The following is a 14298-nucleotide window of genomic DNA, read 5'->3' on the forward strand; positions in this document are numbered from 1 at the left end:
ATGTGGTATATATACACAATGGAATATTATGCAGCCATCAAAAGGAATGAGATCTTGCCATTTGCAACGACGTGGATGGAACTGGAGGGTGTTATGCTGAGTGAAATAAGTCAATCAGAGAAAGACATGTATCACATGACCTCACTGATATGAGGAATTCTTAATTTCAGGAAAGAAACTGAGTGTTACTGGAGTGGTTGGGGGTGGGAGGGATGGGGTGGCTGGGTGACAGACATTGAGGAGGGTATGTGCTATGGTGAGCGCTGTGAATTGTGCAAGACTGTTGAATCACAGATCTGTACTTCTGAAACAAATAATGCAACATATTTTGAGAAAAAAGAAAAAGAAGAAGATAACAGGAGAGGAAGAAAAGGGGAGTATGTCAGAGGGGGAGACGAACCATGAGAGATGATGGACTCTGAAAAACAAACTGAGGGTTCTAGAGGGGAGGGGGGTAGGGGGATGGGTTAGCCTGGTGATGGGCATTGAGGAGGGCACGTTCTGCATGGAGCACTGGGTGTTATGAACAAACAATGAATCATGGAACACTGCACCAAAAACTAATGATGTAATATATGGTGATTAACATAACAATAAAAAAATTAAAAAAAAAAAAAAAAAAAAAAAGAGGCAGAAAGTTTGTGAAGAGGGAAGTGATGCATGCAACAGCTTGCCCACAGAGCATGAGCTTGTTGAATTTCATAAAGGGAGGCAAATGGCCAATCAAACCTGGAAGTTCCTAATTCTCCTGCTGTTTCTTGGACCCACAGAAAACTCACTGTGGTTGGGCAGATCCATTAGTGTGCTCTCTTGGTTCCTCCCCATCTGTGGCTGCCGATATTCCTGGGAAGGAACACTGGGGCAGGAAATAAGTGATAGGAAAAGAGGAAACTCCACCTGCTTCCCAACCCCGCCCAGGGCTAATCAGTGGTGTCAAGAGAAGGGGGAGCCAACACCACCAGGGTGAAAGCTCTATCTGTTAGAGTCACACGGCCGTAGACACCGGCGGCGCCCATGGGAGTCACCTGGGGGGCTTTAAAAACCACCGATCCCTGGTCCACCCTGCAGAGGTTCAGATCGATCGGTCTGGGGTGAGATCTGGGCATTGGGATTGTGAAATAGTCACATCAGGTGATTCTAATAAGCAGCCAAGGCAGAGAGATACCATCTGCAGTCCCTGGCTCTATACGGGGCACGTTTCCACTCAGCAAACTTCTGTTAAGCACATACTATTTATCAGATGCAACGCTGGGCACATAAGAAAATGCTAATCACTTATGTGATTGCTAAAATCAAGAACATGCGCTTATGTGCACGAAGAGTGCGATGTCACATCAGGGGACGCCTAGTATTGGCAGCTTAAATAATTAGCAGAAACTTCTAACACTGGAATCACGGACGGTAAGGAAGCTGTATTATATGTTAAACATACCGCAGAATATCTCAGGCACTCATTTCTTCCCAGATGTTGGTGAAAACTGGTCTTACTGCCCCAGAGGGCGGGCCCCAGCACTTGACTCCCTGCTCTGGCACAAAGATCCTTAAAGCTCCTTATCTTGAAAGCCACAGTTAAAATATCCGTCCTCCCCGTCACCACCCTTTGAAGCTCTCCTGCCTACTGGTGGATTTAGGAGGACGTAAAGTTGAGCCTAAACAGTCCTCCAGAGCTCTCTCAAGCAGCCTGGCTTTGCAGACCATGGGAACGCATCCCAAGTCACGAGCTTGCAGAGTGGCTGGAAGCCTTTTGATGTTTGGCCTCTGTATCTCAACTTTTCAGCTTCAGTCGGTCTGGAGCAGTCCCCCGATGACAGATGAGACTGTTGGGCCTGAGCTGCCAGCAGCCACAGGTGGCTGGACAAATGGCAGGGCAAGGGGTGGTGCTTCCATCAGGAACCAATTACTCAGACCAGGCGGGGCCGGGGGAGGGAGTGGGCCAGGGCGTTACCGGGCCTATCCATTCCATAGTCACCAGTCACCTCTGATCTGCCTCTAGCAGCAATGCTAAAGCTTTTATTGCCCCCCTGGGAAAGGAAGGGCAAGGGAATCAGGCCAGGTGGGCACCTGACCCCGCTGCTTCTGCAGACTGCCCTCTGAGTGATGGATGTCCCGGCATATGCGGAAGACAGATGAGGAGTCAGGGGTCAGAGTCACAGAGCACCATTGTTTCAGAACAATAGGAGAAAGAAGGAGAGGGGATGTGAGCTGCTCTTTAAGTATTGTTGCATTTAGCACTTGCTGGTGGGAGAGGAAGACAGTGGAGGCAGTGGGAGGGCAGGAAGCAGGCAGGAACTCTGCAGGGGGTCAGGGAGTGGGCCAGGGAGCTGTGCCCAAACCTCAGTGGGTCTTGGGGCCACTATATTCCACCCCTGGAGGATGAACTTGGCTTCCAACTGGGATGCCTCATACATGCCATGTGGTAGAACCAACTAGAAGCGCTGGCTCCCGCAGCTTGCACCCTACGGCCGTGCCTTTTCCCAAGGCGGTACTTCCACGGAATAATAATCACAATCATCTTGGAAATGTATCAAAATAGTAAAAGGAAGCTAGGTCTTCTCTCTCCCCCTCCTCCTCCTCCCTTTACTCCTCTTTCTCCTCTCCCTTCCCCCACTCGCCCCCCCCCAGCAACCTCCCAAATCTGGTATCAGATTTGGAGAAGGAATCACAATGGCAAAGCCCTAGTTTGGGAGTCTGACCGACCTAGTTTGCTGTGGATCCTTGGGCAAGTTCCCTAATCTATCTGAGCTGCTCCTTACCTGTCAGAGGCAGGCAATCCCCCACGGTTCTAGGGTTCCCCTGAGGACCCGGTGAGATCATGCTGCGCATGCCTGGCACAAGGCAGCCACCCAACAGCATCAGCTTCCTTGCACTCCCCTTTCCAGAAAGACCACACAGTCCCCATTCTCTGCTTTCTCACTCCAAAGGGGATGCCTGTCTATGGACGTACTGCAGCCAGAAATCTATAGGGGAGCTCCCGTGGTCTTTATGATGACGGGGTTGGCCAGGGCCTCTCTCCCAGGCTTGGCTGGCTGTCCATGGAGGGCGGGTGATGCCTCCAAGTGGGAAATGGCAGCTCAAGTCCAGCAAACCCCTTCCCAGCTGCGGTGCCCTAACCTTGCTCGTCCATTCTTCATGAAACAAGCACTTCTAGAAGTGGCACGTGCTGTTGGTGCCCAGCCATAACCATTCAGCACCCATCTTTCCCCTGCACCCACCAGACAGCTTTCTAGCTCCCAGCACCTGCCACTCTGCCTAGGCTTTATCTTGGGTGCATAGTACAGGTGCCAGCAAATTCATGCTCCCTGCCCCCCAGCGGCAGATCTCAGGAGTCGTGTATAAAGTCCTGCCTCCCATGGGAAGACGGAGGTGTGTGCTCCACGCTGCCTCCCAGATGTCTCCAGCGAGTCCAAACTCGGTTGCCCACAGCACTGACCTCCTGGATTACATGCCTTTTTTGCCTTCATTCCCTTCCCTGTCTCTTCTCCACTCCCTGCTGGTGTCTCCTGGGGTCACCTCCCCGGCCTACTGCTTGTACTCCTATCTTTGGGAGGGGATCACAACTGAGACAACAGAGTGCCCACCGTGCCTCTGCACAGGGACCAGAAACAGAACCGAGGGTACATCAGGTGCACAGCCGGCCCTGGCAGAGTGACAGATTGAGGTCTAACATGGAACAACGAAGCCTGCTTCAGGGTAGCCAGCACTGACCGGCACTCACCCCTCTCTTCCCATGCAGTGGCAACGTGGAACGCTCTGAGTCCCTGCATGACAACACCCTCATGCTGACAGTGCCGCTGATGCACGAAGTGGACTCGTCCATCACTGCGTGAGTAGACGGTCCTGGGTCGCCAAATCTCAGAGGTGCCCCGGGGTGGAATGCTGTGTTTTTCTTGTATTTGCACATATAGCCAGGAGTTTCTGGCCTCCGGGTTCCCCTTCTTCCCAGCTTTGAAAACACAGGGCAAAGCTTTAGCTACCAGCTCATGCCCTCCTCCCGCCTTGTTTTCTCCCCTTTCCCAGCTACCCACCCACCTGCTGGGTGGCACAAGAAGTTTGATGACAAGGCTAAGCCCCAGAATGTCTTTGAGCATTCTGTATACCTTTATGTGCCTATGTGCCTATGTGCCTATGTGCCCAGCACCCACCCCTCCAGAGGGCCATGATTCCTGGGATTCAAATCTCAGCCAAATGCTGCCGGGCCAGAGGTTACAGCCAGATGTGTCCCAAGGCCCTGGTGGCCTTGCAGAAAAGCTCACCTTTCTGATTAGCTACACGGCCAGGGCTGGCCTTGCATGTTTCTGTTAACCCCTTCTGCAAAGCCAGCGGCAGCTCTGCCTGATGTCGGAGATGGGCAGGGAAGAAGGACGACGGGGCACAGCATGTGCCGGGTCAAGTCCACGGCCGCTCAGTGCCACTGGCCTAGGAAGGCAGGGCTGCGGGCTGCAGGGACCCGACAGCTTGGGCGATTTTCAGCCAAAGCCCAGGCCTGGGAAAATGAGAACTCAGTTCCTGTTTCTGGCTTCAAAAAACAGAGCACATACCTCTTTGATAGTGGAAAAGGGATGTGCACAATTAGTTTAGCCAAATGAGGACCCATTGAACCCCTGCCCCAAACACAAGCTGAACTTTCTGGGGGTTCAGAGTTGCTCATTTTTCACTCTTCGAGTGCTTCTGGGTCCCAGCCTTGGCTAGAAGCAGCAAGGTTAATATGTTGCAGAAGGAGTCATTCTGCAGTAGCTCACACGCTGCTGGGCGCCAGAATGAGCCTCTGGGTGTTTCCTGCACTCTGGGCGTTTTTCCTCACGTTCTCCAGACAGGAGGCATCAGTGGAATATACTTGCAAATTAGCATAGATTTGCCTCTGTTTGTGGCTCTATTTTTAACCATGTGGTTTATTTACTTGTCTCATCAGAGGTATGGTGAGAATGCAGCCTGAACCAAACCCTGTCCTTGGTGGGGGGGGGGGGGGGGAGAGAAAACACTTGATCCTGTTGTCAGGCCCTAGGAGGCCTCATTGTTGAGGCGTTAACAGCCCCCAGTGAAGCCATCCGTCAAACACATGAATCAACCTCTGATCTTTCCAGGAACATAAAACAAGGCTGATTTAAACAAACCAGTTCTTGCCATCCAATAACACCGGGAACTCACGATGTTTCTTAAAATAATACATTTAAGTTGAAAGTAAGTGAATTGCTGTCCATTCAGACTTGGTACCGAAAATCTTACATGACTGTGTCTGGGCAAGTGAGCAGCTTCTGGAATCTAACCTAGAATCCATTCTTTGGGAAATTGAGTCCAGGTTTGGTCTCATCTCAGGCTTGTTCCTATGGACAGTGTTGAAAGCATTTGCTACAAACGGAGCTTGAGTTCTTAATCACATCTTCAGTAGCCACAGTTTGAAATCTGAAGAAAAATGCTATCATTGAACAGACCCAACTTTTAATACCTAATTTCTAGTGGTTTTGGTAGTCTGACAAATTTAAATTTTTTTTAGTGAATTTGTCACAGAGTGGGGTTTAGGATGCTAAATATATAATTCATTTATATTTATTTCTTAAAAACGTGCCATAATCTTCCTCGGTCCACAAAATGTTTTTGAAATGATAAAACAGAACATGTATGATTCTGTCATCCAGTTTAAAAAAAACAAAACCTGAAATCGAAGCTACCATTGTCTTCCTCCTCATTTTAGAAATGTAATCCCAGTACCTATTTGTATATGTAGCTTATTGGAGTTGACCTATGATGAGAAGACATTCCTGGAAACTTCTGTTTAGGAAACATAGGTCTGGCTGTGTCCATTTATAGGACAAAGAAGTAACAATTCCAGAAGGGAAGGGTTTGGTGAAGACACTGGAGGGAACAAGGTTCTAGATTAAACAGAGACAGATGTTTGGGTTCTCAAGACAGCTGTGACCATGGGTTGCTTGACCGAGGTTTAGGATGATGGATTAAATGCTTTCCTCTTTCAGAATCATGTCTCCAACCTCCTTTGTGTACGGCGAGTCTGTGGATGCCTCCAACTTCATTCAGCTGGATGACCTGGAGTGCCATTTCCAGCCCCTCAACATCACCCTTCAGGTACCCACCCCTGGAGACGGTCTCTGTCACTGGTGGCAACAGAAGGGCCCATGGGGATAGGTCTTCTACTGAAAGGCAGCTAAAGAGCCAGGCTCTTTCCAGGAGAAACTTGTCGCAGCCTGAGTGGCTGGAGTGTAGTATATGTGTATGTGTTTTCAGTAGCCACACAAAATTAATCCCTTCCCTGTCTGGTACTCTGTTGTGTAGACCCCTCTGCTGCTCAGCTCTTGGAAGGAGAACTGCATGATAAACCCCCGCTTTCCCCAAGAAGGCCTCTGGCCAACATCCCAACCCAAATGGCCCCGAAGGACCCCTTTCAGTTCTCCATCATTATTCACCTTTTGGGCAGGGCAGTCCCGGGCACTCGCCGTGTCCTCTTTCTCCACGAGCTCTCCATGCTGACCCCGCCTGGACCCCACTCCTCCCGCAGAGGGACAGGCATTCAGAATAGCAGAGCAGTGTGAGAATACAGAATGCATACACTCCCCAGGGGAGGCAGCATGCTGCTCCCTCACAGAGCCATGGCTGGCTCTCCCCAGTCACATAAGCATCATTTTCAGCAGGTCCACTCCATGTGGACCCTGGACATCATGCAGAACACTCTTCCTTCTCTAGGCCAGGGTGGGCAGACATTTTCTGTAAAGGGCCAGCCAGGTAAGTATTTTAGGTTCGGCGGGCCATATACTGTCTGTAGCAACTGTTTAGCTACGCTGCCGGCGTGCCAAAGCAGCTAGAGGTTGTGCACAAATGAAACTGAAGTGATGGGCACCGAATTCGGGATTTTATATTATCCTCACATGTCATGAAATGTTACTCTTTTTAAAAATATTTTTCCAGCTATTTGAAAATGTAAAACCATTCTTAGCTTGCAGGCTGCGCAAAAACAAGTGGCCAGCCAGATTTGGCCTGCAGGCCACAGTTTGCTGAGCCCTGCTGTGAAGTATAAATTCTCAGGCCAGCACTGTTCAACATGAGCATCTTTGCATGTTAAGCTAGAAGGACCTCAGCCTCATCCAGTCGCTTGTCCTCAGTTGACAAGAATGGGTCAGGCTCATACGGGACAACCCGGTGTGCCCAAGCATTCCACCAGGAGCTGTTGATGAAGTGAAGGAGATGGGCCTGGCTCACCCATGGTGCCCTCTAACCTACATGCAACGTCTCTCCATTCCAGCTCCCAAAGCTGTCCCCTGCCTCTTCCCCATTCCTCCCCATGGAGAAGGTGGTTTCCTGGTCTGGCATCGACTGCTGTGGCCAATAATGACTATTTTCTTTCCCCGTGGCCACTCCTAGGTGGACCGAGGGGATGAGACATAATCATGGGGTGTGGGTCCAGAGAAGGAGGCAGCGAGACATTTGTGGGCTCTCACAAACAATGGTCTCCCTCTCTCTAAAGTGTTCTCCCAGGCAAGAGACCTCTGAAACCATGATTGGAGAACACATGTCCCCAGCTCAGAGAGAAGGCGCCTCCTGACCAGCTAAGCCCCTATTGTCACACCCTATGCTCAGTTTCCAGGGAGAGGGGAAGATGGGGTTAGACCTGCTTTTGAGACCTCACAGTGATCGCTGTGAGTAGGACCTCTGTGTTTCTGAACTGCTGCTCAGAAGTAGTTTCTTTTTCCCCACTGCTTTTTGCAATTGGATAGAAAACAGATAAAGACCAGATGTAGTGATTTCATTTAAATCACTGTAGTTTTAATTACTTACCCACTCTTGGAGTTTTTGAGGTATCTTACAACAAAATATACAGTCCAGAAAACGATTCAGAAGGGTTCAAAGGCCACACACCATGTAATGAAGAAGGTATAGGTGTTAAAAAAGAAGGCAAGAAAGAGTTGGAGTTATACCAGAGATGATCTTCTTAGCACCCTCTAGAAAGGAAGGGAGGGAAGGGAAGGGACGAGAAGAGGAGAAGGGAGAGGAGGGGGAAGGAAGGAAGGAAGGAAGGAAGAAAGAAAGAAAAGAAAGGAAGATAGAAAGAGAGATCTTGAGGGCATATGGTTAAGCCGTGTTTCTCTGAAGGCATCTTTACAGGGAGCTTAAAGTTTGGTATTCAAGCAAAGAGCTTTCTTCACATCTGACCTGACCTAGGATACAGGCTTTAGAATGGGGCCGGGGATGAGTGATGGGCATGCCCCTTAGATAAACCTCTTGATTATCCGTTTGCCTGAGGAAGTACACAGCATTCCATTCAGGATTAAGAGAGTCCGCTGGGTCGGAAAGATGGATAGTGTATGTCATTGATGGGAAGGAGATCCTCTTGTGTCAGCAAAGCTGACCGTTTGCTTGAGAATGCTCTGATGACTCATTTTCTGATACAATCGTCATTATATTAACTGTCATGCAGGAGGGCCATGGGCCAGGTTGACAGTGATAATGACCAAGAGATGGACCTAGTTGTGGAGTGTGGGATCAGGAATGTAGATAAAACTCTCCTATATGTCCTTACTCTGATAGCATCACTGCTGATGAAGAGCACAGGACTTTCCACATATGGTGATTTTTCTGCCTTTTAAAAGCTGGTATTCAACAAGCTACGAGATGGTTTAAAGACTTCACTGCAGATGCAGATGGTAGAAAGGCAGAAATACTAGTCTTTGGCCTGGTTCCTACATTCCATCAAAGTTTTCTTAACAGCAACATGATAATATGTTGACCATTGATAGGCTTTATTTATTTATTTATTTTTTATCAAGAGTCCATCATTCTTCTCACCTGAAAAAGAACGATGAAAAATAATGCAGCTGCTGCTCAGGAACATTTGCAGAGAATCAAATGTTAAGACATGTGTTAAGAATAAATAAATATGGTAACACGGGCTCTCTCGCCCGGCTGGCTGTAGTGAGTGCAGCGGCGTGCAGAGCAAACCCCCTCTCTTCTTTCCTCCCCCACCTCCTGCTTTCACTGCGATTTCCCAGACATGTCAGTAGTTATCTTTGCGATTCTGTGCTCATGTTTCACTTCAAATTAGCTGTTTCAGTTGTGGTTAGATATTCCTTCCTTCTCTTGTGACTCAGGGTTGTTGTCTTTGGTGAATTTTGTTCTTTTTGAATCAAGGGTTGGCAGGGACCCCTCGTCCGCTCCATCATGTTTTTGTGCTTTGAAGCGGAACCCAACTATTGCAAAAAATGAACACATGCTTTTCTAGGGAAGAACTGGCTGCAGTCTAGATCCTTATATGTTCTGTCGGGTGTGAAGACCTGGCCGGATTTCCGTTCACCTCCCGGCTTTGCTCTGTTGACGCCAACTTCAGAGACACCTTGAATGCCTGATTTCTCTCTCTAGCCCCCAGGTCACAGAGCAAGCATCCACGTTCTTCTCTCTCTTGCTTCACCCGTGTTTTTTTGAACAATAGCATCTTTTTTGGGATCTCATTTATCTACCTTGAAGCTCACCCATTTAAAGCGTACGGTTCAATGACTTTTAGTGTGTTTATCGAATTGTGCAACCATCACCATAATCTAATTTTAGAACATTTTCATCACCCCAAAAAAGGAACTCCATACCCTTGAGCAGTCACTCCCTATGTTAGTTTCCTCCTGGGCTGTAAGAAATTACCGCAAACTCAGGGGCTGAATACAGTAGAAATGTATTACTGTGTAGTTCTAGTGGTCAGAAGTCCAACATTGGTCTCACTGGGCTAAAATCAGGGTTATCAGCAGGCCTGGGTTCCTTTCTGGAGCCGCTAGGGGAGAATCTGTTTTACCTTTTCCAGCTGCTTCTCCAGACTGCTACACTCTTTGACTCAGGGTCCCCTTCATCTTCAGAGCCAACAATGGCCAGCTACATCTTTCTCACAGTCCACCTCCCTGATTCTGACAGTCTCCCTCCTCCTGTATAAGGACCCTTGTGATTACATTACACCCACCTGACTCGTCCAAGGTAATCTCTTCATTTTAAGGGCTACTGAATAGCGACCTTAGCTCCCCCTTGCCATGTAGCATATTCACAGGGTCCATGGATTTGGGGACGCAGACATCTTTGGAGGCCATTCTTCTGCCGACCATATCCCCCTACTCCAGCCCCAGGCCACCCCCAATCTACTCTCTGTCTCTACACATCTACCCATCTTTTTTTATTCTCCTCCATATTCCATCTCTTCCTTGAGTTTCATGCTCAACCTTTGCTCCATCTCCTTTCCCTTATCTGTCTCTTGGTGCCATCTTTCTCTCATTTCTCAGGAAATGATGGGCCAATGGAGACAGAAAATAGGGAGGACTATGGGGGGGTGGGGGGATGAGAAGGTAAAGTTTTACAGGACCAAATGCTGGGACAGAAAAGAGGTGCACAGAGGTCCTCAAAAAGGATTAGCAAGGGATTAACTGTAAATTACAGAGAAACCTGATCATCTGGATCGTATTGTAAGAACAGCCCTTTCTGTAAATTACACCATTTGGCTTGGGGACAATCTGCTTTGTCTTCTCAGTTACCTTAAACTGTAAAAGGAAGAGCTTGGACCAGATTAGTGCTTCTCAAAGTACAGTTCCTGGGCCAGTAGCGTCAGCATCTCCGGGGAACTTTTACTAGAAATGCATACCCTTAAGTCCCCTCACTGTCCCCCACCAGATCTACTTCAGAAACTCTGGGCATGACCCTCCCCCAGTATATGTTTTAACAAGCGCATCTGGGTATCCTGATGTATGCTAAAGTTTGAGAACCACCGGACCACATTATGTCTATATTCCCACCAAGTGTAATAGTCTATGAGTAATCTCTAGGTATGTGAAAAGAAATATAATTTTTAGCAGGAAGAAGGCAAGAACATGATGAAAGGGACTAAGGTAATTTGAAAGTTTGGGGATTTTAAATTCATATTGGAAGGATTTCTGTTTCATTAAAGTCTGCCATTATTCAATATTTCAGTACACTTGAAGTCATGACCTTTTGGATCGCAAACCCTACAGTTTCTGTGGAAGTATCTACTGCATGCAATGAAATGAAGGTCTGTATTTCTATTAAAATGTGCTGTGTGTGTCTCACACCCACAGGTCTATAACACTGGGCCAAGCACCCTTCCTGGGTCATCTGTCAGCATCGCTTTCCCCAATCGACTGTCATCTGGAGGTGCAGAGATGTTTCATGTCCAGGAGGTGGTGGTGAGTTCTCGCTTGTTGTCACTGTTGCTTTCAGACTTGAACCAATTCATTCGCATTCTATACAAACTACTCTGAGGTAGTTTGTAGAGAATGTTCAGTTCCAGTTCATCCCAGAAAGTTCAATTCATTCTAACCTTTGGAAACATACCTGGAGAAGCCAGGAGACCCTCAACACCTGAATTTCGGCTCTGAGACACTTTGGTTAATGTCATAAGAAGACCTCTCTGGGGATGGGGAAGGGTTGGTTATGAACATGACTTCTGGGATGGACTTTTCTGGCACGGGGAACTCCTGGCAACCTGAGGTGTATCTGATTGCATTTTTCTGAGGGGAAGATCCACGGTATACATGAAGATTCTCAAAGGGTCACTGAGGCCTGGAGGATGAAGGATTAGTTCATAAGATGGAAGTGTAGATTGAAACTCAAGTTTATATCCTGAATATGCAGTTCTACTCAATCCTGAGTCCACTGTAGATTTTGTCTCAGGGGAAGCCTGACTATTAGTATGTGATTAGTCCCACCCACCTCCTTGAAACAGTCTCTGTGGCTTCCATGACATCACATTCCCTTGGTTCCTCCTTTCTCACTGGCTTTTCTCCTCATCTCCCCAACATCAATAGGGCTCAGGGTTGCCTTCTGTCTTCACTCAGTCTCCGAGATGTCACCCAGAACTCATGGCTTTATATTCAGCATGTACTGATGACGTCAGATATTCCTCTGCAGCCCAGACCTCTCCCATGAAATTCAGACTTTGATAGTCAACCACCTTCAGGCCATCTCTACCTAGATACCTGACAAATCTCGATCTTATCTAAAAGAGAACTCTCAGTGGTACCTTTCCAAAACTGCTTCTTCCACAGCCTTCCCCATCTTAGCGAATGTCTACTCAGTCTTTCCAATTACTCAGGTCAAAGACCTTGGATCATCCTTGACACCTGTCTTCCCACATCTCACATCTGATCCCCTGGCGGCCCTAATGTCTCTGCCTTCACAACAAGTCAGAACGTTACCATTTTTTCCACCTCTGTTGCCAGCACCCCATTCCCGGGAGCCATCACCTGCCCTCGGTTATTGCAGGAGCCCCTCCCTGGTGTCCCTGCTTCTGTCCTGGCCCCCTGCAGTCTGATCCTGGCCCAGCAGCAGAGTGAGTCTTCCAAAATGCAAGTCAGATCATGTCACTCCACGGGTCAGACCCTTCCAATGGCTTACCCACCCCCCAGAGTCTTCCAGCACCCCAGCCGGCCCCACCGTCTGTCCCTGATGCTCTCTGACCGCATTTCCCCCTCCTTTCCCACTCTTTCTTCCCCGAGCATGCCATCCCTTGCTGGTCCTAGAGCACAGCAGACACTCTCCCACCTCCAGAACTTGCACTCGATCTTCCCTCTACTCGGTCGCCCTTCCCTCAGAGAGCCACGTGACCGCCTCACTCACCTCCTTCAGCTGTGGGCTCAAATCCCAGCTTCCCAGGGACACCGTCTCTGCCCAGCCCCGGTCCCAGCACTCCTCGTGACCCTTTCCTGCTTAGAGTTCTCCGTCACCAGCTGGCATTCCATGTGTTTTCATATTTGACCAGTTTCTCTGCCTCCTCCTGGCCCCCTAAAGTATAAGGACAGGGGTTTCTCTCTGCTCACTACTGTATCTCCAGGCCCTAGTACAATGCTTAGCATGTAGTATATGCTCAGTAAATATTTGTGGGCTGAAAGAAAAAATCTACAGTATAAAACAATTTGCTTGGTCTGTGTGAATTCAGGAAAAGTTTCATACCATTAAGAAGCACCTCAGAGTGGGGCACCTGGGTGGCTCAGTTGGTTAAGCATCTGCCTTCAGCTCAGGTTATGATCTCAGGGTCGTGGGATCGAGCCCCACACTGGGCTCCCTGATCAGTGGGGAGTCTGCTTCGCCCTCCGCCCTTCACCCCACGCATTCTCTCTCTCTCTCTCAGATAAAATCTTTTTTAAAAAAAAAGGTCTTAAAAAAAAAAAAAGCAGAAGAAGTGCCTCAGAGTGCTTCACAGTCTCCAGGGGCTGGGTGTGAGGGTGACCCCTCCTGGGAAGGACGGGCACAGGAAGCTCAAGTGGGTCAGGGCACAAGGAGAGTGCATACACTCACACCGAGAGAATCATGGAATCATTGCTCTTCATATGGGCACGTGAGGGACAGCTAGCCAGACAAAGGGGCAGTCTCTCCATTGATAGCTTAAAAATCGGGGCAGCAAGGCCAACGGCCCGTCACACATCTGAGCCTACCATTGAAGAGGATACTGCCCACAGGAGGCGCAGAAAGCATTATGTGACGGTGATAGCAGTGTCTGGAATTGCTGTCCTCGTGGCTCATGTGGCCTGAAAACCTGAACCACATGAAAGGTCAAATGTAGAGCAGGTCACCCCTCCTGAGTTGCCCACTCCATCTTTTCCATCACTCACGATATTCCACTCGTGCTCCGTCAAGTGCCCGTGTCTGTGAGCTTTGCTGAAACCAAAGAAGAAAAGCCCCAGTGTTCTGTAACCACAGCGTACCACGGTTTGAGCTTAGCATAAGGTTACACGTGCTCTTGTCTACCCTCTTAAATATTATTAATCATACCAACCATTCTACCTATTCCCCAGCGTCTGGCAATATTTTCCTCTGGAGCATGCTCGGAGAGTTGTTCACAGAAATATCTGTAGTGTTGTACAGAGAATTTTTTCTTCATGGAAAAAATTATTTACTGAGCCAAACAGGAAATTTAAGTCACTCAGATTCTGAGGGTATCTCAGAACCGACTATCCCCCCTTTTCTCTCTACTAATCATCAGACCAAGGAAAAGCCACTGGAATGGACTTTGGAACACATTTATAAATAGCTGGCTCACTTGGGAGGCATGAGAAGTGGTTTTCCTGAAGATTTGCAGAACTGCATGACTGTTCGTCTAGCTGAGTGGACCCTCAAAAACCCAAGTGGTATCGGCTGGCTTCATTCCATTGTTTGAGTTCTCAGAAGCAAACCCTTTGGATTTTCAGGACTGTATTGAGAATTTTCACAAAGTCTATAACAGAATTCTCAAGAATGGCCGAGCCTTCAGTTGGATACAGCAACCCATGGTCAGAGGCTTATGGCATTTTCACAGCATGGAAAATCCAACTCGCT

General features: G+C 48.3%; 1 protein-coding gene across 1 annotated transcript in view; it reads left to right on the forward strand.

The window, feature by feature from the left end:
• The window catches only part of ITGA9 (integrin subunit alpha 9), a 337384-nt gene that overhangs the window by 266848 nt on the left and 56238 nt on the right, over positions 1-14298 (forward strand). The window contains 3 exon segments of the mRNA XM_027583039.2: positions 3734-3823; positions 5970-6078; positions 11064-11171. Coding sequence (XP_027438840.2) covers positions 3734-3823; positions 5970-6078; positions 11064-11171 — 307 coding nt within the window.

Source organism: Zalophus californianus, chromosome 1 (assembly GCF_009762305.2).
Source record: "Zalophus californianus isolate mZalCal1 chromosome 1, mZalCal1.pri.v2, whole genome shotgun sequence".
Taxonomy (NCBI): Eukaryota; Metazoa; Chordata; class Mammalia; order Carnivora; family Otariidae; genus Zalophus; species Zalophus californianus.